Below are 22,902 nucleotides of genomic sequence, written 5' to 3'. Positions count from 1 at the left end.
ATTGTGCTATTATTTAATTTTAATATTCTTCACAGAGCATAGTGCTTTTCAGAGAACATGTCAATGTTCGATTTTTATAATTCAGCTTTTAAAAATTCTGTGTCTCTGTTTTTCAAGGTACTGGAATTTGAACGTTTTTATAAAACAACATTAGGCTAAAAATAATTTATTCATTAACTACTTTAATTGAAATTAATTCTAAGAAGCGTGTTAAAAATCTCCTTTTTGTCGACACAAAAAGTTGAGCTGTAAGTTTGCGTTAGTATTTGACAGATCACGCGGGATTTCAGACATGGTGTCAAAGAGAAAGATGCTCAGTATGCTTTGACATTTCATCATGAATAGACTTACTAACGAGCAACGCTTGCAAATCATTAAATTTTATTACCAAAATCAGTGGTCGGTTCGAAATGTGTTTCGCGCTTTACGTCCGATTTATGGTCTAAATAATCGACCAAGTGAGCAAACAATTAATGCGATTGTGACCAAGTTTCGCACTCAGTTTACTTTATTGGACATTAAACCAACCACACGAATGCGTACAGTGCGTACAGAAGAGAATATTGCGTCTGTTTCTGAGAGTGTTGCTGAAGACCGTGAAATGTCGATTCGTCGCCGTTCGCAGCAATTGGGTTTGTGTTATTCGACCACATGGAAGATTTTACGCAAAGATCTTGGTGTAAAACCGTATAAAATACAGCTCGTGCAAGAACTGAAGCCGAACGATCTGCCACAACGTCGAATTTTCAGTGAATGGGCCCTAGAAAAGTTGGCAGAAAATCCGCTTTTTTATCGACAAATTTTGTTCAGCGATGAGGCTCATTTCTGGTTGAATGGCTGCCGCATTTGGAGTGAAGAGCAACCAGAAGCCGTTCAAGAACTGCCCATGCATCCCGAAAAATTCACTGTTTGGTGTGGTTTGTACGCTGGTGGAATCATTGGACCGTATTTTTTCAAAGATGCTGTTGGACGCAACGTTACTGTGAATGGCGATCGCTATCGTTCAATGCTAACAAACTTTTTGTTGCCAAAAATGGAAGAACTGAACTTGGTTGACATGTGGTTTCAACAAGATGGCGCTACATGCCACACAGCTCGCGATTCTATGGCCATTTTGAGGGAAAACTTCGAAAAACAATTCATCTCAAGGAATGGACCGGTAAGTTGGCCACCAAGATCATGCGATTTGACGCCTTTAGACTATTTTTTGTGGGGCTACGTCAAGTCTAAAGTCTACACAAATAAGCCAGCAACTATTCCAGCTTTGGAAGACAACATTTCCGAAGAAATTCGGGCTATTCCGGCCGAAATGCTCGAAAAAGTTACCCAAAATTGGACTTTCCGAATGGACCACCTAAGACGCAGCCGCGGTCAACATTTTAATGAAATTATCTTCAAAAAGTAAATGTCATGGACCAATCTAACGTTTCAAATAAAGAATCGATGAGATTTTGCAAATTGTATGCGTTTTTTTTTTTTTTAAAGTTCTCAAGCTCTTAAAAAATCACCGTTTACATATAAAATTTAATTTTATGATAGTTTTTAATTTTACTTTACCAGAACCAAAAGATAAAGAGATATCGAAGTTTAAAGGGTGTTTTTTTAAGAAAATTGATATAAATGTTCAGTGCTAAGAATAGACCATTTGCATAAAACCTCAATTAAGCTTAAAACGTATTTTCTAGCGCTCAACCAAATGTAATCAAAACTAAGGCCATTAACGCACCAACAAAAGTAAAAACTTATTTTTAAGTGATACAAGTATTGTTCTTACTTTTAAGCTGATTATAAATACCAATGTCAAAGGGGTTAATCACTCATGTGCCCGACCTGTTCCTCCTAATGATAAAAATATATGGATAATTATACAAACAAATCAAACAAAACTGATTGATCTTGTCGTTTTTATTAATCAAAAACCATAAATGATGTCATCAATATCGACAGTACAGGTAAAACAAGTCGTTAAAGTTCATCTACTGCCTTTAACTTTCTCCTAATTTTAATCTGATGAATTTTATATAAATAAGATGCTAAATTCCGGTGTGACAAGTGCAAACTAAACTAACAAAAGAAATGTTCATCTATTGTTAAAAGTCCATTGAACCAGAATCCAACAATCGATAACAATGCAAACGGAAGAGACAAGATGAATAAACATCTTTTATTCTTTACAATAAATTTATAACTAAGTATATCACATTTTCCGAATAAGAAAAAGCAAACAGAGGAAAAAGAAAACAGATCATTTTTGTGATCAGATCACTATAAAGTTGTAGAACAAAATCAATTGTTCGTGTTGAGTACATATTGTTGTTTTTATTTAAACTTAAATAAATACATTTTTGTATAACTATCTGTTAGTAAGTTGCATGTCTCGCTGTCTGTCTGTTTGTCTCAGAATCGAATCGAATTGACTCAACAACAAATTAACACACACAGCTGTTGTCATAAAATGAAGCCACTAATGGAATAAAAGTAATATTTTTAGGTTGAAAATTAAGTACTCTTTTGAAAATATGTATTATGAGTACTTTAATTTAGTAATATAAATCTTTGCTATTCATCATTCATATTTTTTAAAACATAATATAATGTTCAAAACGCAATTTGTGAAGAATTTTGTTTACATTTCATAACCCTGACAATCAACCTCGTAGATATGAAATGAAATTAACTGGGGGCAAAATCAAAAACTAAACTTTTTGACAGCTGTCAGTTTAAAGTTTTTTAAAACATAGCATACTTTACAGGGTTAGCAAAATTTTATCCAAAGGGTTTCCAATATTATATTTTAGTAGATGTCACTTTTGAAGCTGCCATCTGTTGACGTTTGACAAGTCAAATCTACACCAATACTAAAAATTGAATGGGAAAAATGTTGGTACAAATGTTTTAGTAACAGTTCACAAAACTTAACAATTTTGGGTTGTCGTGTATTGATTGGTCTGTTTATTATTCATTTCCAAAAAGTTTATAATTGTGCTTTTGTGAAGATGTTTTGTGAGCCTCTAGTTAGTAATATATTTTTAAACCTCTTGTTTATATCTAGCAAAGTGTTTATTAAGGTTTTTATTTTTGAATCACATTTTTAGGGTTTGTGCCGAATTTATGCTTTTTCTATCCTCAGCAAGGGCGGTTACATGCAGCTTTGTTCGTTATTAATATGTAAAACTTGTATTATTTCATAACGTTAGCACATTGAAAACTGAACCTCAATTAAAGTTGAAGATTGTGGTTACTGTAAAAAAGTTTTAGAGATGTTGATAGCATTTTCAGATGATTGTTGAGTTGCATGTTTAAGTTAAATATTTATAAGTTTTTCGTGTTGGGTTAAAAAAGTTGTTAGTTGAATTGTTCTTAAAAAATTTAAAATTATTAACAATATTTTTCATATAAATAAATAGTTTAGTTTAAAAATCTAGTTTTCTTAAATAGTTTTTTAGTAGAAAAAATGTTTACCAATTTTAGTACCATTTCTTAAATTTTTACAAATTGGATGGATGAAATTTATTTGAGAGATATAAAGAACCAAACATCAATTTTTACCTTGTACATTTTAGAAGATTTTATTTTTTTTTGAAAAAACGGACTGTTGGATTTTTATAAAAAAAACTACTGAATATCGAAAACAATATTTTCTGTGAAATAAAAAAGTTTGAAGACAATATTTTTAATTTTTGAAAAGCAATTTGAGTCGTAGCAAATTTTTAACAAGTTTTAGTAATAGGTTTTTTTTTTTTTAAACTGACAATTCAATTTTTCTAAATTTTGTCCAAATATATTATTTCTTATAAGTTAAATTATTAGTTTTGAAAAGATATTTGAGTCGAAAATCAATTGTTAGAACTTTTATTAATTTTTTTGTTTAGGTTTTTATTTTTTGTAACAAAAACTGTTTCTTCAATTATTCTTAAAATTTTATTGAATGTTGACAATAATAATTCTTATAAGATTAAATTAGTAGGAAGCCACAATCTCAAAGATTTGAAAAAGGTATTTGAGTCGGAAATCAAGTTTTACTAACTTTTATTAAATTTTCTTTTAAGTTTTTAATTTTTTGTAAAAAAATGTCAATTTGATTTTTCTCAAAATATTGCTGAATGATGGCAACAATATACTTAAAAACATTTAAGTAGTTTAAAGCTAATATCTCAATGTTTTGAAAACATTAAATCAATTTTTATTAAATTTTTTTTAAGTTTCTTATATTTTATAAAAAGAACTGTCAATTTGATTTTTCTCAGAATGTTGCCAGATATAAAAAACGTTATTTTTCGTTGCACAAAATTGTTTTGGAAATGAAATCATATTTTATTCGTTTAATTTTCGAGGTGATGACATTTTTTCTTCAGTTTTTTCGATTTATATAAAAAAAAACGTTAATTGTACTATTTTTCAAAAATATACTGGTTTGGTATCACGTTACAATATAATATATAAAATGTAATTCAAGTCTTAAGCGTCATTGGTTATTGAGATATTTAGCTTTAACCAAAATGTTCACCTTTTTTTAAACTGCTTGCTAAAAAAAACACATGCGCAATTTTTTCGAGAGCCCTTTCTGCATTTTTCTGAATTATTATCTACGTAACACAACTTATTTGAAGTCGATATCTCTTCTGGTTCTTGAGCGGACATACGAACGTACGTACACACGCACGCACAGATATCTTTCTAAAAAAAAATTTATTTCGACCTTAGGGACATTGAAACGTCGAGAAATGTCAAAATTTTTAATTTGACAAATCGGACATATTACAATAACTTCCTATGAAGTTTATAAATAGAGACATAAATTAAGGAATTTCAATTGAGAATGGCGAAGATAATCTAAACTAATATTACAAAGAAAATTTTGTTTGTTTGTTTGCTTGTTTGTTTGAGCGAGCTAATCTCAGGAACTACTATTCCGATTTGAGCAATTCTTTCTGTGTAGAAATAGTCCACTTATTGAGGAAGCCTATAGACTACATGGAATCATGCTTAGACTAGTACGAGCGGAGCGCCAGTAATGAATGTTTCAAAACAGGGGATTGTTTCCCATTTAAAAGCATCCACTGATTAAGTTTCACTAAAATAATGAATTATTTAATTAAAAAAGTCCGCGGTATAAAATGTCTAACTTATAAAGTTGGCTCCCTGAAATCTTTTTTTGATAATCAAATTATTTAAGTTTTTTTCGTTTCACAAAGAATATGATACTTTTTACAGGGAATAAGTTGTCTGAATTCGAATCTTGCCTAATGATGTTTCTATTACATCTGGTTTTTAAATAATGCCTCTTTACAAAGTTGAAAAGATCGCTACCAAAAACAGTTTTTAAGACACGGCATACATAAATAATTTTAGTATCATACTGAATTTCTTTAAACTCACGTTATTTCAATGTCGTCAATTCACTTTTCATGAAATTTTAAGAAATCTTGATTATAATGCTTTCATGGTTTTGAAAAATATGCTTTTAAGTAAGTTTTAAATCCCGATTTTGAATCCAAAACTTGGATCTTAACTACGAGATCAAACTTAAAAGTACCCTTCTTCTCGCAATACTATTTTTATATTTTTCAATAATTTCAAAAACTCGTATGAAAGCCTTGTTTTGCCCTTTTTCTGTTAAAAACCGTTTTTTAAATAATTTATGTAAGATATGTGGTACCTTACTGAAAATTCATAATGATTCTTCAAACATTTTATGAAATACTTCAAATTCTTTAACAGAATATTGAAGATAGTGATTATGGATTTCGAAAATCACCACTATTTTTATTGGAAAATTATTACTTCATGAATTGGCTGTCTTATACAAAAAGCTTTGTATATGTCTTTCGAGTTATAAAAAGTCTCTAAATCTCTAAAACTTTACGCCAACAATGCACAATATTAAGAAAAACCTGTTTTCTAGGCTAATTATATGACCACAACTGTATATGTTTATTTTGTATACCTCTCTAATTTAACTCGATTGTGTATAGTATAATATTTAAGAATACGAAGTAATTGAAGAAACTAAATAAAAAACCAAATCCTACGAGAAACTGAAACTGAATCTCGAGGCGAAAAATGTGCAAATGAATGAATCGTATCCAATAGCTGTTTGGAGCTTGAAGCCGGCCAGCAGCAATAGTAGCGCTCAACAAGCTTGAAAAACCCCACCGCCAACTGCCTTCGCCTTCGACTTCGACGACGACATTCGTCTCAGTATTCTTTGTAGCACAAATTCCATTTTCATTTCAATTAAGTTCTTTCCCGTGTCGCCTTGTCGGTCGTCGTCGTCGCGTTTGTACTTTATACTTGAAGTGCGATCGTGACAAAAGCTCCATTCCACTCGCCATCAAGACGCGCTCTCCATCATAGCCAGAGTCTACCTATTGCAAGACTCGATACGGTCGACAACGGTAGTAACTACAGTGCGACAGCATCGATATCAACCCCCGCCCACTAAACTTATAAGATACAAAAGTATCTTAAGGAATTAACAAAAGCAAATTTGGTATAACACATTTTCTTGAGTGCTGTGCGCGTAATTAATTTGGATATTTGCATTGTAACCGAAACGGATATGAATACGACCGGATTAATTAAAGCACATATTTGACACAGTCAGTGGTTGTGTGGTACGTTGCGGTGTAGTGCGGTGCTTGGTGTATCAAATATAGTCGAATCTATAACATAGATACTTTTGTATCTAGTGCGTGATGTGATAACAAATAATAACAGACATAAAGCGAGAGAAAGAGAGTTACAAGCAGGTATCAGCAGCTATAGCCGCTCCGAAAGCTTGCCACCTTTTTGGAAACCAACCACCTCTAACTTTTGCTATCAGCCCCCTTTAACTGCAAGAGATAAAGGTTTACCTTTGTATTCTTATTTTCTTGCTTATCGCAACTTTTCGGTGAGAACACAAACGAATTTTTGTTCGGTTTTTATGAAAAAAAGTAGAATACAATTTATTTATTTTCGCGCTATCTCAGAAAATTATTAAGTACCGGAGAATTTAGGTCATACATAAGTTACGAACCGGGTCGGCAGCGCGGCGTGATCATGTTATAAAAAAGTGCATTTACATAAATCAAGACCTTGTTGAGTGAAAATCATCGGCTAGAACTAGGTGAACCATCTTAAAAGAAGTCTCCAGATTGCCGCTCTTATCAAAACAACAGCTTCGAAAATGGTTAGGGACAGATTGCCCGATCTATTGCAGGTAAGACACCGAAAGCTCGGCAAGGTACGAGCACCTCCGTAGTCGTAGCCGTTGTCGTCGCAGTCTCTGTAGATTTTGTATATCTTATCAATGTGCAAACGACTACGACGAGTTGGGCTATGATAATTACAACGCTAATTATTATTGTATTGAAATAACCACCAAGACTAAAATACAGCTATTAAAAAACATAAAATAAATTATCTCGGTTACAGAGGTCGCTTCAAACCTCCAACGGATCGCTGGACCAAGCTGTGAACATGACTGAACTCAACACTAACGTCAATGCAATTCTTAACCCGGTAATTATATAACCTTAGTACTTATATCTATCGTAATCAATTTAACTGAAGAAAGATAGAAATTGAGATACACAACATCATACATCCATCGGATTCATGTTAAGCCGCAGTCAAGACCAAGTTTTTGTATTTTGCGCAATCGTCTTCCGTGGTTAAAGCTCGAAAAAGTGTGCTAAATGATCGAGAGTGATTCAAATTCAGAAATTAGGATTCTGATGTAAAATTGTGTTAAGATTTTAAGATTTATTACGATGGAGAAAAAGTCAATGACATAATTATTAATATTTGTGTTAAACAACTTTTTCTTAAAATGACTAAACAGAAAGAAAAAAGTGTAAAATGTGACAAGGTGATCTTTCAGGCACATGCCTCTTAATGATGTGAATTCTATTTTTTTTTTTTTTATTTTGATGCAGTCTAAGATTTTAAACGATTGCAACAACAATAAGGGCGCTTGCATATGAATAATTGTACGAGTGCCACGACAAGGGGTACAACAATTTGTCTATTATTTATTTGATAAGTTCGATGTCATAATGTTTAGTGGAACGTGACTCAAAGTACTCGAATAGCACATATTTTAAATTCGATCTATAAAAACTTTTTCTTTTTTGTCGTTGTTTTGGTTTTGAATATGAAATGCGATATTTTTAAATACCAACCATAGACGTAAATATTTGTATAGAAGGCTTAAAACAAACAAGTTTTTAAAGAAATGCGAAAAAGCCGCCATAAACTAAATTATATGCACATTTTGGTTTCCAAATACAAAGAAGTTAAAATCGAAACCAGCTTGACAAGAAAGTTCTGCAATCTGCAAATACTGATTCACGCATCATCAGAACAAGCTTTAAAACAGTTCTGAGAAGTTTTACCTATAGTTTTTTTTTAATTGGTACTTAAATGTGGTTGTTTTGTTTTATTTAATTTAAACTTTTAAAGTAAACTTAAGACAACAAAAACAAAATGAGTGAGCGGCACGTAGTTTGTTTACATACATATTTATGAATCAGTTCGTAATAAATATATGAGAAACACTACCGAGCTTAAAGATAGAACTTGAATTTATTACTGTCAGGGGTGCCAATTTTATTGAAATGAATACTTGAAGATCATATGACATCGATGTCTAATAGCATTTTATCGTTTAAGCGTATTTTCGAAAACATAATTAAGTACATAGTTTAATATCTATTGCAGGCCTTAACATAATAGACCAGAAAAATGGTATACAAAATAGTCTTACTTCGAAATAAATGTTGACAAAGCTGAATTCTGGTAAAGAGATTAATTTAAACTTCTATTACACTACCTTAAGACTTTGCTTATTTTGGGCTTGAGCAATAAAATTTAGTGAAGGCAGATCGAAGAAATTTTTTTCAAATAAGTCGAAAACCGTATTGTTTTGGAATAAAATGCACGACTGGGTCAGACAAACTTTCGTTTGTATTCAAGAGGTCTGTTTAAAAATTGTACCTATGTTTTACGGTTTATAAATATACCTGCACAATAAGTTTATGTTCAAAAATTTAAATGGCACTTAGATTCTCGAGAACACCATACTGTATAGTTTTTTTTGTGTTCGAAAATCCTTTAAGCGATTTTTTTTAAGTCAATTTTTTAAATATAAATTTTTTTAATTTTTGTTTAGAAATACTTTTTGTATGCAGTTATAAAGTACCTTTTAAGGTAAATTTCGTTAAAAAATGTTGGTCTATTTTTGAAATATCGAAATTGAAAAAAAAAATAGTACTTTTAGTCCACTAACTTATACTTAAGACCATGCGTTAAATGCGCTAGTTCTGAGTTTTTGTTTATGATGTTGGCCTTATTTGTAATTCAAGTTTCTGACCTCGAGCACCGCATACAAAATGTCCAAGAACCACAGAAAAACCTTGTGAAGTTCACGATTTTTTCGATTATTATATACCCTGAAGTAAGATTTTTTTTATTATATAAAAATCTTTAAGTTTTCTTAAAGCTAGACAAAAATTCTTAAAAAACTAGCGTAAATTTAAAAAACTTAAAAAATATCTTACTGGCCCTATGCGCGTGCTCTAAGTTAATTCATTATCTCATAACTACTGCTTTTCGGCCTAGGAACAATTTTAATACTAAATAACAAGAACTTAATCTAAAACCAAGAGAATTAAAAAAAAAAGTTAATATCTTTATCATTATTTTTTATTTTATATAAAACTTAAAACTAAATAAAAAACCCGAATCCCATTATAATACTTAAGCTACTTAAAACTAACCAAAACCAATAATACTACTTAAAAATACTTTAAAACTACTTAAAAACTAGAACAGCCACAGTAAGCTTTTTTTTTGTTATTATTGACTGCCCTTTCATTGTTGGGGTAGTAAGCCCCAAAAATTAAGCTGTTAGTGGACGACATCGCTGTCGCAATGTGACCCCTATCAAGCTTCAGCAAGAAATTATCTCTTCTGTTTATGTTGGCTCTGTTGTATAGAACCTGGTTGGAATTGTAATGTTTGTACTCTAATTCTGGTGTTCTGTATAGTGCAAGGGAACGTCGCAGACATTGTCTCTCAAACTTCGAATCGTTTCCATATAAGATGGGGCAACTTTGAACCATACCGGACACTCATAGTCAATCATCGGCCGGATAAGGACTATGTAGCAAATCGCCTTTACCCTGCTGTCAAGACGGCTGGTAAAAAAAACAACCGTTTTGTCATTGCAAAAGCTCTGGCCAGAGCAGCACTCATATGTATGTCGAAATACAAGTATTGATTCAACCAGATGCCAAGGTACCTTACTACACTTTTATTCGCCAGTGGCTGTCGATTTGGTCCAACGATCACTAGATTTTCCAGTTTTTTCTCGTATACCTTACAGCGGAGTCCTGAACAGAATAGTTTCGCATTTCTGAATGTTGATTTTCAACTTCCAGTCATCGCAATATTGCTTCTTGTAGAAGTCGCCCTGCAAAAGTGTCTTGATAACCTCAATTTTTGGAGCCGTTCTGTACGCAATTAGATCGTCGGCGTACGCTATTGCCTGAGTCAGACTTGCTAGGAGGATTTTTATTAATACAATCATATTCCGGCTTCTAAGCGGGAGGGGTAATAATACATAAAAGTGGCATACAATATCAACGATTGGAAACCAACGCCTAGAACTATGCATTATTGTGATATAACTATGATATACATTTTCTTAAAGACAATTTTCTAAAAACTTTTATAAAAAAATAGGCTATCGTCCATAGTATAAAAAAAATAATTTCAAACCTCAAATTAAAAAAAAAAGAAAAATGAACTAAACAAAAAATTGTTTTTAATTTGTGTATGTTATTGAGTACTATTTTTTAAGTTACCAATGTTCTTCTCAATTAGTGAACAAAACCGAAACATAAAAATCTAAAAATATACATTTATTAGTTGTTTAGAAAATTGGAAACAACTACATCAACAATACTATTTTTTCAAGTATAGTCTCTTCACGCAGACAGCAAGAGCCATTTACATACATTCGGTACATCCAACTTTTGTCTAGGTCTTTATGTGCCTTTGGTCTTAGTCCAGGTTTTCGACCCCGAGGTCTGAACGCAACATAAAAAGAAAAAACAACGGAACCACGAAGATAGTTAGTTTTTTTTATGTTCAAATACTGCCGATTTCGACCCTAATTAGCTACTTTCTAACTACTTCTAAGGATTTCAAGTTGAAAACATTTTCTTCATTTTGATCCTTATTCCGTAACTCGACGTGTTTTTATATTTTGTTTGAATATTTGGCAAAAACTCATTTCAAAGTTTTTTAAAAACACTCAAAAAAGAGCCAGATATAGATAAAGTCCAAGTCTTCCTGCCTCCATTTTGTCGAAAAAAAAGGAATACATTTTTGGGAAGTTATTTTGTAGCATTGTTGTTTTTACCAAAAATATGCTTTTATTAATATTTTAGACTACATCGAATTTTTCGCACGTATTTCAAGTGGAATTACTTGAGCTATAAAGCTTTCAGATAATTCTTTTCCTATAGGTTTGAAGTAAATTGCAAAAGAATGTACTTGATCCCTAAAATAAAAAGTAGCTTACGAAAATTACACCAGACAAAAATAAGGGCAGTCATGCATTGGATAACTTTGAACTGTTAAATATTATGAAACCTTCGGTTCGCAATCCTATAGGCTATCTGAAATACCTTTATATCGGATATGTTTTTTTATGACCAAAACCGGATAGGTATCATTATCTGTCAAAACAAAAGTAAAAACATTGGAAAAAGAGGAAATATTCTATTTCAAATCTTAGCAAAAAATATTGAAATAAAACTAATATATATTTTTAAATTTGTGTCCAAATTTCTTTCTATGAAAACAAAAGTCAAATAATAAACAAACAACACGATATCAGAAAACCAAAAATTATCAAACACAAACAACTCTTTCCTAAATCTAACATACCAAACATTTCGAGTTAGCTTAACATTTTTTTGGCAACAGATAATTTGTTTCTTAGCTTTTTTTCATATGCAATTACAAAAGCAATAATCTATCCGGCTAGTTTTGGATTAAGCGCCGAACGCGACCAATAAGCTGGAAAAATAACATTCAAATCTATTCTTATAAAATAATTTAAATGCCAATTTGAAATAATAACACGTCTATTTCATCACACACCTAATCTGTGAAATAATTTTTAAAAGAAGGACGAATACGTTCAACAGCGTTTAACCAAATTAATATAAAAGTTGTTCATGCGTCTACTTAACCTTTAACACAATTAATAAACGTAAAACCTAATGTTCTTATGACACTTGAAAAAATTGAAAAAATCCATAAAACTTTTCTAAAATTTTGAGTCTCTCATCTACATATCTTCATTTTATCGTTAAGCATTATCTCTTTAAATCACACTTAATCTTAACGATTTTCTTCACATTTATTTTTCAGTACACGGAGATTCGTATTCTTCTGGGTACGATAGTTTCCAATTTGGAAACCATGAATCGTATGGTCCAATCGATAAATATTAGAAATTTCAACGGTTTGTTAAACAATTTCCTTATTTATTTTACTTAACATTTATTTCAATGAACAAAATTTATTTTAAATTATAGAAAAAGAACTAGAAGAATTACGAAATGAAAATCTAAAAATCGGTACACAACTTATGATGAAATTTAAGGATTTCAAAGCGAATCTTCCACCTGAAGATGACTACTGTCTGGAAGCCAGAATGAAACGAACCCTATTTTATGGACTCCACCAATCCTATATCAACATTTGGACTCGCAATGAAACTTTCCTGCAATCGTACGAAGATAAACTGAAGAAAAACCTTCAATTGCATTCCAAAATCAGTACGTGACCTAATTCTTTCTCAGTATATATGGCGACGGACGGGATGGGTCGGGACGACTATCCATCCGTATTCCGTATTGAAGAAAAAGCAACATTTTCATCTTTGAATTATTTTTGTTCTTATTTTTAGTGAACTTTAATTCTACAGAAGAAGAAGTCGAAGAACTAATTGCCAATAAAACAACATCACTTTTTGTGGGAAATGTAAGTTAATTTGAGTTTTCAAAGTTTTTCTTAAATTTTTTCGTCCTGTTTAGAAGAAGAAGAAAATCATTCATTACTTTGATATTATTTTATTTTAATTTTAATTTTTTGTATTGTTCAAGTTCCAAAAGTAAGAAAAGTTAAATTTTAGTAATTTAGATTTTAGAAGAAACCGAAAAGGAAAGACGGACCCTGCGGGACTTGATGGATAGATTTTCAGAGCTGAAGAAGCTCGAGAAGTCCTTGGAAGATGTTCATGCGTTATTCGTCCGAATACAGAACCTAGTATTAGAGCAGGTAAGGAAACACTTCTGTAGAAAATATGTATATAAACAGATAATGCAGATATCTTAAGTTTGTAAATAAATCGAACCTAGAAGAACTTTAAACTAAATCATTGGACAGACAAAAGTAATGAAATAATTAAGCTCATTGCTAGGACCGCGTCATAATATTTTGTTCTTCTAACTTCATTCATCAGAAGTGGAACTATTTTAAAATTAATTAATGTGTGTTCTTTATTTTCTTTAGTACTAGTGTGATTTTATTTTGGTAGAAAATATCTTTTCAAATGAAGTGATAAATTTTGAGTTATGACTTTGACCTTGATAATGAGGGTTTCTTTCACAGAACAATACAAATTGTTTGTCTGCTATGTGACCGTGAAATTTTGATAGATTAGTTTATAATCATAAGAAGATTTCAATCACCGTTCACTTAAAAACTCAATAGTAAATTATTCTCCGAAACAACAACTCAAACAATTCTTAAAATTATTTTGGGTAAAAAGCAAGTATTAAAAAGTGACCGACTCTTATAATTTTTTCGAAAAGCATATCACCTAAAAGACATATGTTAAAAAAGGAGCCTAGGTCTATTTTGATACTAGAAATCTGAGTAAAAAGTTTTTAAAAGTACAAAAGTTCTGAATGTACATGAGTTAAATATAAGTTTATTTTGGCTGTTTATTTTACTGGTGGCAACATTTGTGGAACCTAATGAATTGAGAAAAGTAACGGATAACTTGGCAAATAAAAGATAGGAAATTAATTATCTTGTACTATTATGAATTGTTTCTACAGTGCCGTTCGAAAAATGTTGGTCAAACTCAAGCACGGTGGGCTCTTATACGTTTTCCAGGACTCAGGGGTAAATTTTTGCATGGACTTTGAATTCTAGAAAGCTCATTCTACCCTTTTCATCTCCAGAGAATCCGAAAGGATGACATTAATCAAACCTTTGTAAATTTCGGTGTGGTTAATTTTAAAACTCACTTGTTTTCACGATTTCTTAAACAAATCATCTTCCTTTGTAACATTTAAACCTTTTTACTTGGCTTAACTCAATCATGCTTTTAAACCTTACCAAATCCATTTAAAGTGGTTGGATACCACGCCCTTTAAATTGAAAAAAATCTTAATAATGTAATTTTATTGCACAAAAAGTTTTATTTTCGTAAATAATTCCAAGGTTCTACATTGTCGGAAGATGGTTCATTATTTTGATGACCGGTCAGTCAGTCATTTACGATTTGTGCAATTTTTGTAAAGTGCTCTTTCTCAAATCCTACTCTTGCTATAAAGTTGAAATTTAGGTGGAGTGAATGTCCTTAATTATTATAAAATAATGAAGATTTTGAGTTTCTAATTTTATTCGTTTTGAAGTTAGAATGTTTTTGTTCCTGTAAGAAGACTAGGCAGCATCCTTCGACGTACACATCTTACATTGAGATGGACCAAGCATCAGCCATACATTGGAAACAGAATGATAAGGGGAGACTCTAACTGTTCTAGAAAGGATTTCACTACTTCATAACCTTCTAAGTCCAAAGAAGCAGCGATTTGACTGATTTATTCTGCGTTTGTTTTCAGCGCCGTCGCAGGTGTCGTTGTCTGAATTGGTGTCGTTTTGTCCAAGACGTAGTTGTGCCATTTTATGATGATAGCAACCACTTGGTCTTGCACTCATTAACCACTAGATCCATTTGCTCCTGAAAAAAATCGGCGTATCTGAGTAGAAGAAGTTAGAAGAATTGTTGTTTTTTTGACCATCATAGAGCAGCGTGCATTATCTAAAGTCATTCTGCAAAAACGGAAAAGTTGGACAGGGATGCCAACCCTAGATTTTGGTCTGCAAAGTTCTCCTATGTTAATACTGTCATACGCGGCCATGAAATTCTAAATTCTTTTAATTATATTTAATTTAATTGTATTGTATTTTTTTTATTGTATTTTATTTTATTTTATTTTATGTATTTAACTTAATTCTTTTTATTTTATTCTAATTGTATTGTATTTTTATTTTTTTTTAGAGTGAAACAATCCAGCTGGTGGAATATCATGCTCAGCAGGCAACACTGCACGTAGACAAAGGAGCTGATGAACTTGAGCAAGCCCACGTTTTAAAGAAAAAGACTCGAAAAGTATGTCTCAACTTCATGATTTATTTATTCCTCATTTTTTACAATAATATTTAACTTTATTTATTTCAGAAAAAAATAATACTTGTGGTGATATTGCTAACAATTTTATTAATATTGATATTAGTAGCAGTGTATTAATATTAGAGTTCATAGAATATGTTTTTCTAATTTAATTTTAGTTCGTGGGTTTTTTAGCCTTTGGCTCTAAAACACAAATTTGTTATTTTCATTTATAAATATAAATATAATTTTATAGATACACAAAAGTATTCTTAGAATAGTAAATTGTTTTGTTTTCAAATTGGAATGGATAGAAATATTGAATGATTTGAATTAAAATTAGGATAACAATGTAGTTTTGCACTTATTTTTTGTAAACACATTTTATTTATATAAATAGTTGAATAATTCAATTTTGTTACGTGTATTATTAAACTCAAGTTGGTTATATAGTTTATATATTTTTATAATTGAAGTTTTTGCCAAAAACACACAAAGGTACCTATTTATTCCTTTTTAGACGTATAATAAAAATTACATTTTTGTTACCAATTTTGTTAATAATAAAATGCATTGAGAAGAAAAGATTTAGTGTATTCATTTTGTTACTAATCTTGCATCAAACGCCAACTTGTATGACCCTTTCATAAGTCGAAAGCTGAAAGCATAACACACATTTCAAAAACTGAAAAAACCGTCAACTAGTGTGTTCCTTGAAAGCAAAACCATTTTTAAAAAACAAAGTACCTCTTTTGAAGTCTTACTCTGTCTCTATACTTTCTGGTTAGTATACGGTAAATATGATGGATCATTAAATTTTTCACGACAAATTCGAAAGCACTTTACCTAATTCATCATCCTTAAAAGCTGAAATGATTACCTCTGATGAATAGAGATGGGGGCAGGTCTAAACATCTAATCAACCAACGATGCTGTTAAAACGAAGCTTGTTACGAAAAGAAGACAACAAATAAATCTTCACATAAAAGGTGTTGTCATTTTTACTTTTTTTCATTATATCGGATGTTGTTAACGAGGCGACAACGAAAATAAAGCACAATACAAAACATTTTGGTGCCTCCTGTGAGGAATATAGTCAACAGTGGTTGAAAAAAAATCGAAACTTACGAAGTTCTATGTAAAAAAAAAAAAGAGGGGTACATCGAATGTTGTATAATCAAACGGTTGTGCGCGTACGGTTTATTTGCTCCCGAGTAAAATCATACGAGAAGAAGTACATAAGGCAAACTGTGTTTCTCTGTGTTGTGCGCGTACGGTTCATATGTACCTACATAAACTTGGCAGGCAACGAATACGGTGCATAGTTCCCCTACAGAATGCAATAACTAGGAGAACGGTGATGTTTTTTTTTGGTTGCAATTTGCGTCTGAGAAAAATCATACGAGAAGAAGGACAGAAAGAAAACGTTTAAATTTGCGAGTGGACGAAAAATAAAACTTTGTTTAAAATAAAATAATATAATTATTATTAGAAAAAATAAATAAAAATAATATAATTTAAAGAGACGATGGCTGAATTAAAGTTGCGATCGAGTGCTGCTACATCTATTTCGAAGCTTGTGAAGAAATTGGAAGCTGGAGAGTTGGCAGAGCTAGATCTAGCTATGAAGCGTGCTACTTTGGACAATTTAGGGAGTCATTTCACAAGGTTTGTAGATGCACACTTTTTGTTGGTGGGTAGTGCAAAGGAAACAGAGATGGAAGCGCACTCCACTCTGTTCGAAGAGGTCGAGGACAAATATACAAAGGTGAAAGCCATGCTGACAGCTGCAATTGATTTGGCTGTGCAGGAGCAGCAGGCATCTGAAGCCAGTGTGGTGCGCTCGGTTCACGTTCAACAAGGTGACCTGAATGATTTGCGTCTGGAAAAAATTGTTATCCCAGAATTTAATGGCGAATTCAATAAATGGATTGCGTTCCGAGACATGTTTGAGGCTATGGTCCACTCAAAAGAGCACCTTTCGACAGCTGCCAAATATACGAGGCTGATGAGAGCACTAAAGGGCTCAGCTGCTCAGGTGGTAGCTGGTTTTCTCCCTACCGATGACAATTACGAATCGGCATGGCAGACGTTGAAGGCTCGGTATGACAACGATCGTCTGATTGTGTCCGCCCATTTGAGTATATTCCTCAATATGGACTCTATTGAGAAGGAGACAAATACAGGCTTGCGTCGAGTGGTGGACATAACGAACGAGACCACGCGTTCATTGGCAGCTATGAAACGGCCTGTCGAGACATGGGATGATATTCTAGTTCACATTCTAGCTTCAAAACTTCCAAGAGCAACGATTATACATTGGGAAATGCAATTGAAAGGAACTGAACTTCCCAAATTGGCAGAGTTACTAGTATTCATCGAAGGCAGAGCACGAGGTCTCGACCATATGGGAAGCGCTATGAATGATAGAACGTATAATTCAGGCAATAGCGTCAACAAACGATTATCATCAACTCCTAAGGCGCATGTGAGCACAGGCTCGGGTGGTGCTTCAAGGCTGACACGAACTAATTTGCCATCTGCAGGTCATGGTCATTGTTACTATTGCAATGGTGATCATTACATCGGACGCTGTCCGAATTTGGAGGCGCTTTCAGCAGCAGAACGTTTTGGTAAGATTAAAGATTCTAATCTTTGTTACAATTGTCTCACTCCAGGTCATGCGACACGAGTGTGTCTTTCTAAACATCGATGTGGAAAATGCCAGGGTATGCATCACACAATTCTTTGTCGCACTGTGACATCAAATAAGACTCCAACGGTTGGTGCTTCTACGGTGGCATCTCCACCGCAGACTTTAGCATGACTCGATGCGGCAGAGAAGGCTCCGGCTGTTGCATCTTTCGTATACAATGGTCACACTACTCTATTGGCAACAGCAATCGCAGTCATACCCGATCTTCAAGGCAATCCCATAACGGCACGCGCACTATGCGATACAGGCTCCCAAATAACGTTCATTACAGAAAGATGTATGCAAAGGCTACGAATAAAAAGGCAAAAATTCGACATGGTTATCGCTGGTGCAGGTGATGTGCAAGGCCCAACAACACGAGGTGTAGCAATATTACAGCTGAAGTCAACGCACGAGGCAGATTTTTCGATTCAAGTCAATGCTTTCGTGTTGACAAAAATTACAGTAGATTTGCCTACTCATCGTATAGGCATCGATCGATGGCGACATTTACAAGGATTATCTCTAGCAGATCCAAATTTCGGTAGTCCAGGTGAGATCGACTTGTTGATTGGAGCTGACGTCTGGGGCTTAATAATCAAAGATGGACTTATAAATGGCGAAGCAAATCAACCTCATGCGCAGAATACACATCTTGGTTGGGTAGTTTCTGGACCAGTGGACTTAATACATTGTAACTTGGCACAAAGTATGCATGTCCGAGGAAACGAAAATCTGGAGGAGGCTCTTACACGTTTCTGGCTGTTAGAAGAACCAACTTTGTCAAAAGTCGACACTCACACAGATGAATGCGAGCAGCATTATGAAGCAACAGTTCATCGACAAGACGATGGCCGGTATGTAGTCAGCATACCCTTTTTGAAGGAAGAACCGACACTTGGTGACTCACGTCGAATGGCAATGCAGCAGTTCTATCGAAACGAGAGGCGACTACATTCTGATCCCGATCTATTGGCAAAATACGTACAATTTATGCGTGAGTATGAGGCATTGAATCATATGGCATTATACGAAGGCGAAGTGGGCGAAGGTACTCCGTCATACTACATTCCTCATCATGCAGTCACATCTAAATTTCGAGTTGTGTTTAATGCTTCGGCTAAATCAGACAACGGTGTGTCCCTCAACGACACGCAACACATCGGTCCTGTAATACAGGATAAATTGGCTAACATCATTCTACGATTCAGGCTATATCGTGTGGCAGTGGTGGCGGACATCGAGAAGATGTTCCGTCAAGTTTTGGTGCATCCAAATCAACAAAAGTGGCAGCTCATATTATGGCGAGAAAATCCGAATGATCAACTCAACACTTATCGATTGACGACGGTGACATATGGCACCCGCTCTGGACCTTACTTGGCTGTGCGCACTCTACACCAATGTGCTCGAGACAACTACTCCATTATTAAACAAGAAGCAGAGGCGAATGAAGCAAGGCATAGCATCGAGAAAGATTTTTATGTGGATGACTACCTTTCAAGTGCTCCCACCCCAGCGATCGCAATTCGTCGATCGAAAAATGTAGATCATGTTCTACAACAAGGCCACATGCATCTTCGAAAGTGGCAATGTAACAACAAAGCAGTCGTTCAAGCAATCATTGGCCAAAGCGACTCAGGTAAGAACCCATTAATAATTAACCCAAAAGAATCCTCTATTTTAGGCTTGCAATGGGATAGTGAGTTTGACAAGTTGTCATTCGACATCACTTTAGACGAGGCTACGACACGCACAAAACGAACGTGTCTTAGCGACATTGCGAAGCTCTATGACCCGACGGGATTGTTAGCACCAGTTGTCATTAAAGCAAAAATATTTATGCAGAGGCTATGGTTGGCAGGCGTTGGTTGGGACGAAGAGATTCCAAATGAGCTCCTCCAAGAGTGGTCAGTTTTTCGGCATGACTTGTTCCAATTGGTAAATCTGGCAATTCCACGACACATTGGAATGCATCCAGGGCAGCAAACAACTCTGCACGGTTTCTGTGATGCATCGCAATGCGCATATGCGGCAGCTATCTATGTGCGCACCATCGATGAGTTTGGCCAGGTGACAGTCCGGTTGCTCGCATCCAAGACCCGAGTTGCCCCGGTGAAGACAATCTCAATTCCTAGGCTCGAGCTTTGTGGTGCTCAATTATTGGTGACAACAATAAACACGGTACGAGAGGCGATGGAAATGATGAATGTGGAATATTTTCTGTGGACCGATTCAACAATCGTTTTGGCATGGCTACGACAACTCCCAGTCAGATTCAAACCATACGTAGCGAACAGGGTGAGTTACGTACAACAGAATAGTGACCCGTCTGCATGGCATCATATTCCTACGGCACATAACCCAGCAGATTGTGCTAGTCGAGGATTAACACCTTCGCAGATACAAGCTCATACACTCTGGTGGACGGGCCCTGGTTTTCTTCAACAAGGCAATCTATACAATACGGCAAGTGAACCGTTATGCTCACAAGATGATCTTCAAAACTTACGGCAGGAAGAGAGGTTACCGGTTGTGACTTATACACGCATTGAGAATATGGGCTTGCTCATGACGCGACGACGAGATGGTCTCGCGATCAATTTCCTGGATCGAACGAATTCCCTCACGAAGATAAAACGGATTATGGCTCACATACTTTACGCACTTTATGCTGGCAGCAAGAAGCGAGTAACATACGGTTCCGAAATATGCAGTGTGGAACGATTACATCAGGCAATGCAAGTATTAACACGGTTAGATCAAAGGCAATGGTTCAAACGTGATATAGAATTATGCAATCAGGCGAAGAACTTACCAGGCTCTAGCACACTCAGTTCATTGAATCCATTTATCGATGAAGGCAACATTTTGCGAGTTGGAGGCCGGATCAAACGGTCGACATTGGATGCGAATCAAAGGTTTCCAATTATCCTATCGAGAGAAGGCAAACTAGCATATATGATTGTGGCTGAAGTACATCGCACAACTTTACATGGTGGTGTGCAATTAATGTTGCAGATCATTCGACAAACGCATTGGATCATAGGAGGCCGGGCACTTGTAAAATCATACATTCACAAATGTGTCACATGTCGCTTACAACGAGGCAAGGTAGCAAGGCAGCGAATGGGTGATCTACCAAAGTATCGTGTTACTCGACATCGTCCATTTCTCATCACAGGCGTAGATTATTGTGGTCCATTCCTGCTACGTCTAGGCGCAAAACGATCAAGGACTATAACTAAAACGTACGTTGTTATTTTTGTATGTTTAGCGACTAAAGCGGTTCATATTGAACTAGCGACCGACTTGTCAACTGAGGCATTTTTAAACGCATTTGCAAGATTCACAAGCAGACGAGGGCCGTGTGAACAACTCCATTCAGACAATGGCACAAATTTCCAGGGTGCAAATCGTCGTATGAAAGAGGACTTAGAGGCATGGCACTGCGAGCATGTGAAGGAACAATTGACGCATCGTGGTACAACGTGGCATTTCATACCACCATCAGCCCCCCATCAAGGTGGCATATGGGAGGCAGCTGTGAAGTCAGCAAAAAGGCATATTGTACGAGTAGTTGGCAGTCAAACTATGAGCTATGAACAATTTAATACTTTGCTCATCCGAATTGAGGCTTGCTTGAACTCTAGGCCATTGGTGGCTTTGTATGATGATCCAGACGACAAGCTAGCATTAACACCAGGCGATTTTCTTACGGGTGGTCCAATTATCGCTCTACCTGAACCCACAGTCATGAATTTACCATTGAATCGCATTAAGGAATGGAATTTAGTTCGAAGATGGACTGAAGATATATGGCAACGTTGGCACCAGGAATACCTAACAACCCTACAACAAAGAAGCAAGTGGCGCAAGGCAGAAGAAAACATTAAAGTCGGTGATATTGTGGCAATTAAGCAAGATAATTTACCACCGACACATTGGTGTCTTGGTCGAGTTACTGTGGTACATCCAGGTGAAGATCAGTTAGTTCGTGTAGTAACGACTCAACATTATGACAAGGCAACGGGTCGAACTTTTACAAAACAACGGCCAATACAAAAAATCTGCATACTTCTCACAGAGGAAAATTCAGAAACCGGTGTTTCAGAGGAGGCCGGTATGTTACGAAAAGAAGACAACAAATAAATCTTCACATAAAAGGTGTTGTCATTTTTACTTTTTTTCATTATATCGGATGTTGTTAACGAGGCGACAACGAAAATAAAGCACAATACAAAACAAAGCTATTCAACACACCACTCTTGAAAGAAGAAATAAGTCAATTCGCATTGCAAGTATGGGAAGTGTTAAATATACGACATAGATGGCGGTGATGACTACGACGTCTATGACGGCAACGAGGACGAGGTCGACGAGGATGAGGACATCATATCACATGAGGATCGAAGTAGCTCAACGATTTAAACCATCAACATCGTATGTATCATCATCATCATCTTATTCCCTTTGACAAAAAAACAACACGCACATAAACCTACATATGTTATACAGATGGTACATGGTACAAACTTCAGGAACAGGATACTGGAAAGATGACTCCAACTGCCTGGATGCTGCACTAAAAGTAAACTCCAAAGCGATGTTAGCGACACATGAAGAAAAAAGCTGGTACTTGTCCTTAGGATGAGTGGAATATACTCCTTGTGCCACGAACTTGCTTTTAGATACAAAACGGTTGCACAAACGTTGAAGAAGTCTTGAAAGCTCAAAG

At 34.6% G+C, this 22,902-nt stretch overlaps 3 protein-coding genes across 3 annotated transcripts; all 3 read left to right on the top strand.

Moving 5' to 3' along the window:
- Positions 1 to 6,392: 6,392 nt before the first annotated feature.
- Positions 6,393 to 16,040, top strand: LOC129947519 (syntaxin-4). The gene is made up of 9 exons (XM_056058107.1): positions 6,393 to 6,895; positions 6,975 to 7,204; positions 7,420 to 7,506; positions 12,433 to 12,526; positions 12,600 to 12,842; positions 12,974 to 13,047; positions 13,207 to 13,344; positions 15,359 to 15,469; positions 15,539 to 16,040. The coding sequence occupies exons 2-9, from the start codon at positions 7,172 to 7,174 to the stop codon at positions 15,605 to 15,607; spliced, it is 849 nt and encodes a 282-aa protein (XP_055914082.1). The 5' UTR covers positions 6,393 to 6,895; positions 6,975 to 7,171; the 3' UTR covers positions 15,608 to 16,040.
- A 957-nt stretch (positions 16,041 to 16,997) lies between these two features.
- Positions 16,998 to 18,296, top strand: LOC129948461 (uncharacterized). The gene is made up of 2 exons (XM_056059470.1): positions 16,998 to 18,102; positions 18,148 to 18,296. Exons 1-2 carry the CDS (start codon positions 16,998 to 17,000, stop codon positions 18,294 to 18,296), a joined length of 1,254 nt encoding a protein of 417 aa, XP_055915445.1.
- Positions 18,297 to 18,500: 204 nt separating this feature from the next.
- On the top strand, positions 18,501 to 22,595 carry LOC129948460 (uncharacterized). The gene is made up of 3 exons (XM_056059469.1): positions 18,501 to 19,806; positions 19,852 to 22,287; positions 22,495 to 22,595. Exons 1-3 carry the CDS (start codon positions 18,501 to 18,503, stop codon positions 22,593 to 22,595), a joined length of 3,843 nt encoding a protein of 1,280 aa, XP_055915444.1.
- Positions 22,596 to 22,902: the final 307 nt, after the last annotated feature.

This window comes from Eupeodes corollae, chromosome 2 (assembly GCF_945859685.1).
Source record: "Eupeodes corollae chromosome 2, idEupCoro1.1, whole genome shotgun sequence".
NCBI lineage: Eukaryota > Metazoa > Arthropoda > Insecta > Diptera > Syrphidae > Eupeodes > Eupeodes corollae.
Note: the sequence above shows the minus strand (reverse complement) of the source record. Positions and strands in the feature narration are given on the sequence as shown.

Bases quoted from the DNA above. Each gene is read 5' to 3' on its own strand.
- LOC129948460 (XM_056059469.1), top strand. From the start codon at position 18,501: ATGGTTATCGCTGGTGCAGGTGATGTGCAAGGCCCAACAACACGAGGT. The intron at 19,807-19,851 runs GTAAGAACCCAT...CCTCTATTTTAG, and splicing joins CATTGGCCAAAGCGACTCAG to GCTTGCAATGGGATAGTGAG. The intron at 22,288-22,494 runs GTATGTTACGAA...TATACGACATAG, and splicing joins CGGTGTTTCAGAGGAGGCCG to ATGGCGGTGATGACTACGAC.
- LOC129947519 (XM_056058107.1), top strand. From the start codon at position 7,172: ATGGTTAGGGACAGATTGCCCGATCTATTGCAG. The intron at 7,205-7,419 runs GTAAGACACCGA...TCTCGGTTACAG, and splicing joins GATTGCCCGATCTATTGCAG to AGGTCGCTTCAAACCTCCAA. The intron at 15,470-15,538 runs GTATGTCTCAAC...TATTTATTTCAG, and splicing joins TAAAGAAAAAGACTCGAAAA to AAAAAAATAATACTTGTGGT.
- LOC129948461 (XM_056059470.1), top strand. From the start codon at position 16,998: ATGGCTGAATTAAAGTTGCGATCGAGTGCTGCTACATCTATTTCGAAG. The intron at 18,103-18,147 runs GTAAGATTAAAG...GTCTCACTCCAG, and splicing joins TTCAGCAGCAGAACGTTTTG to GTCATGCGACACGAGTGTGT.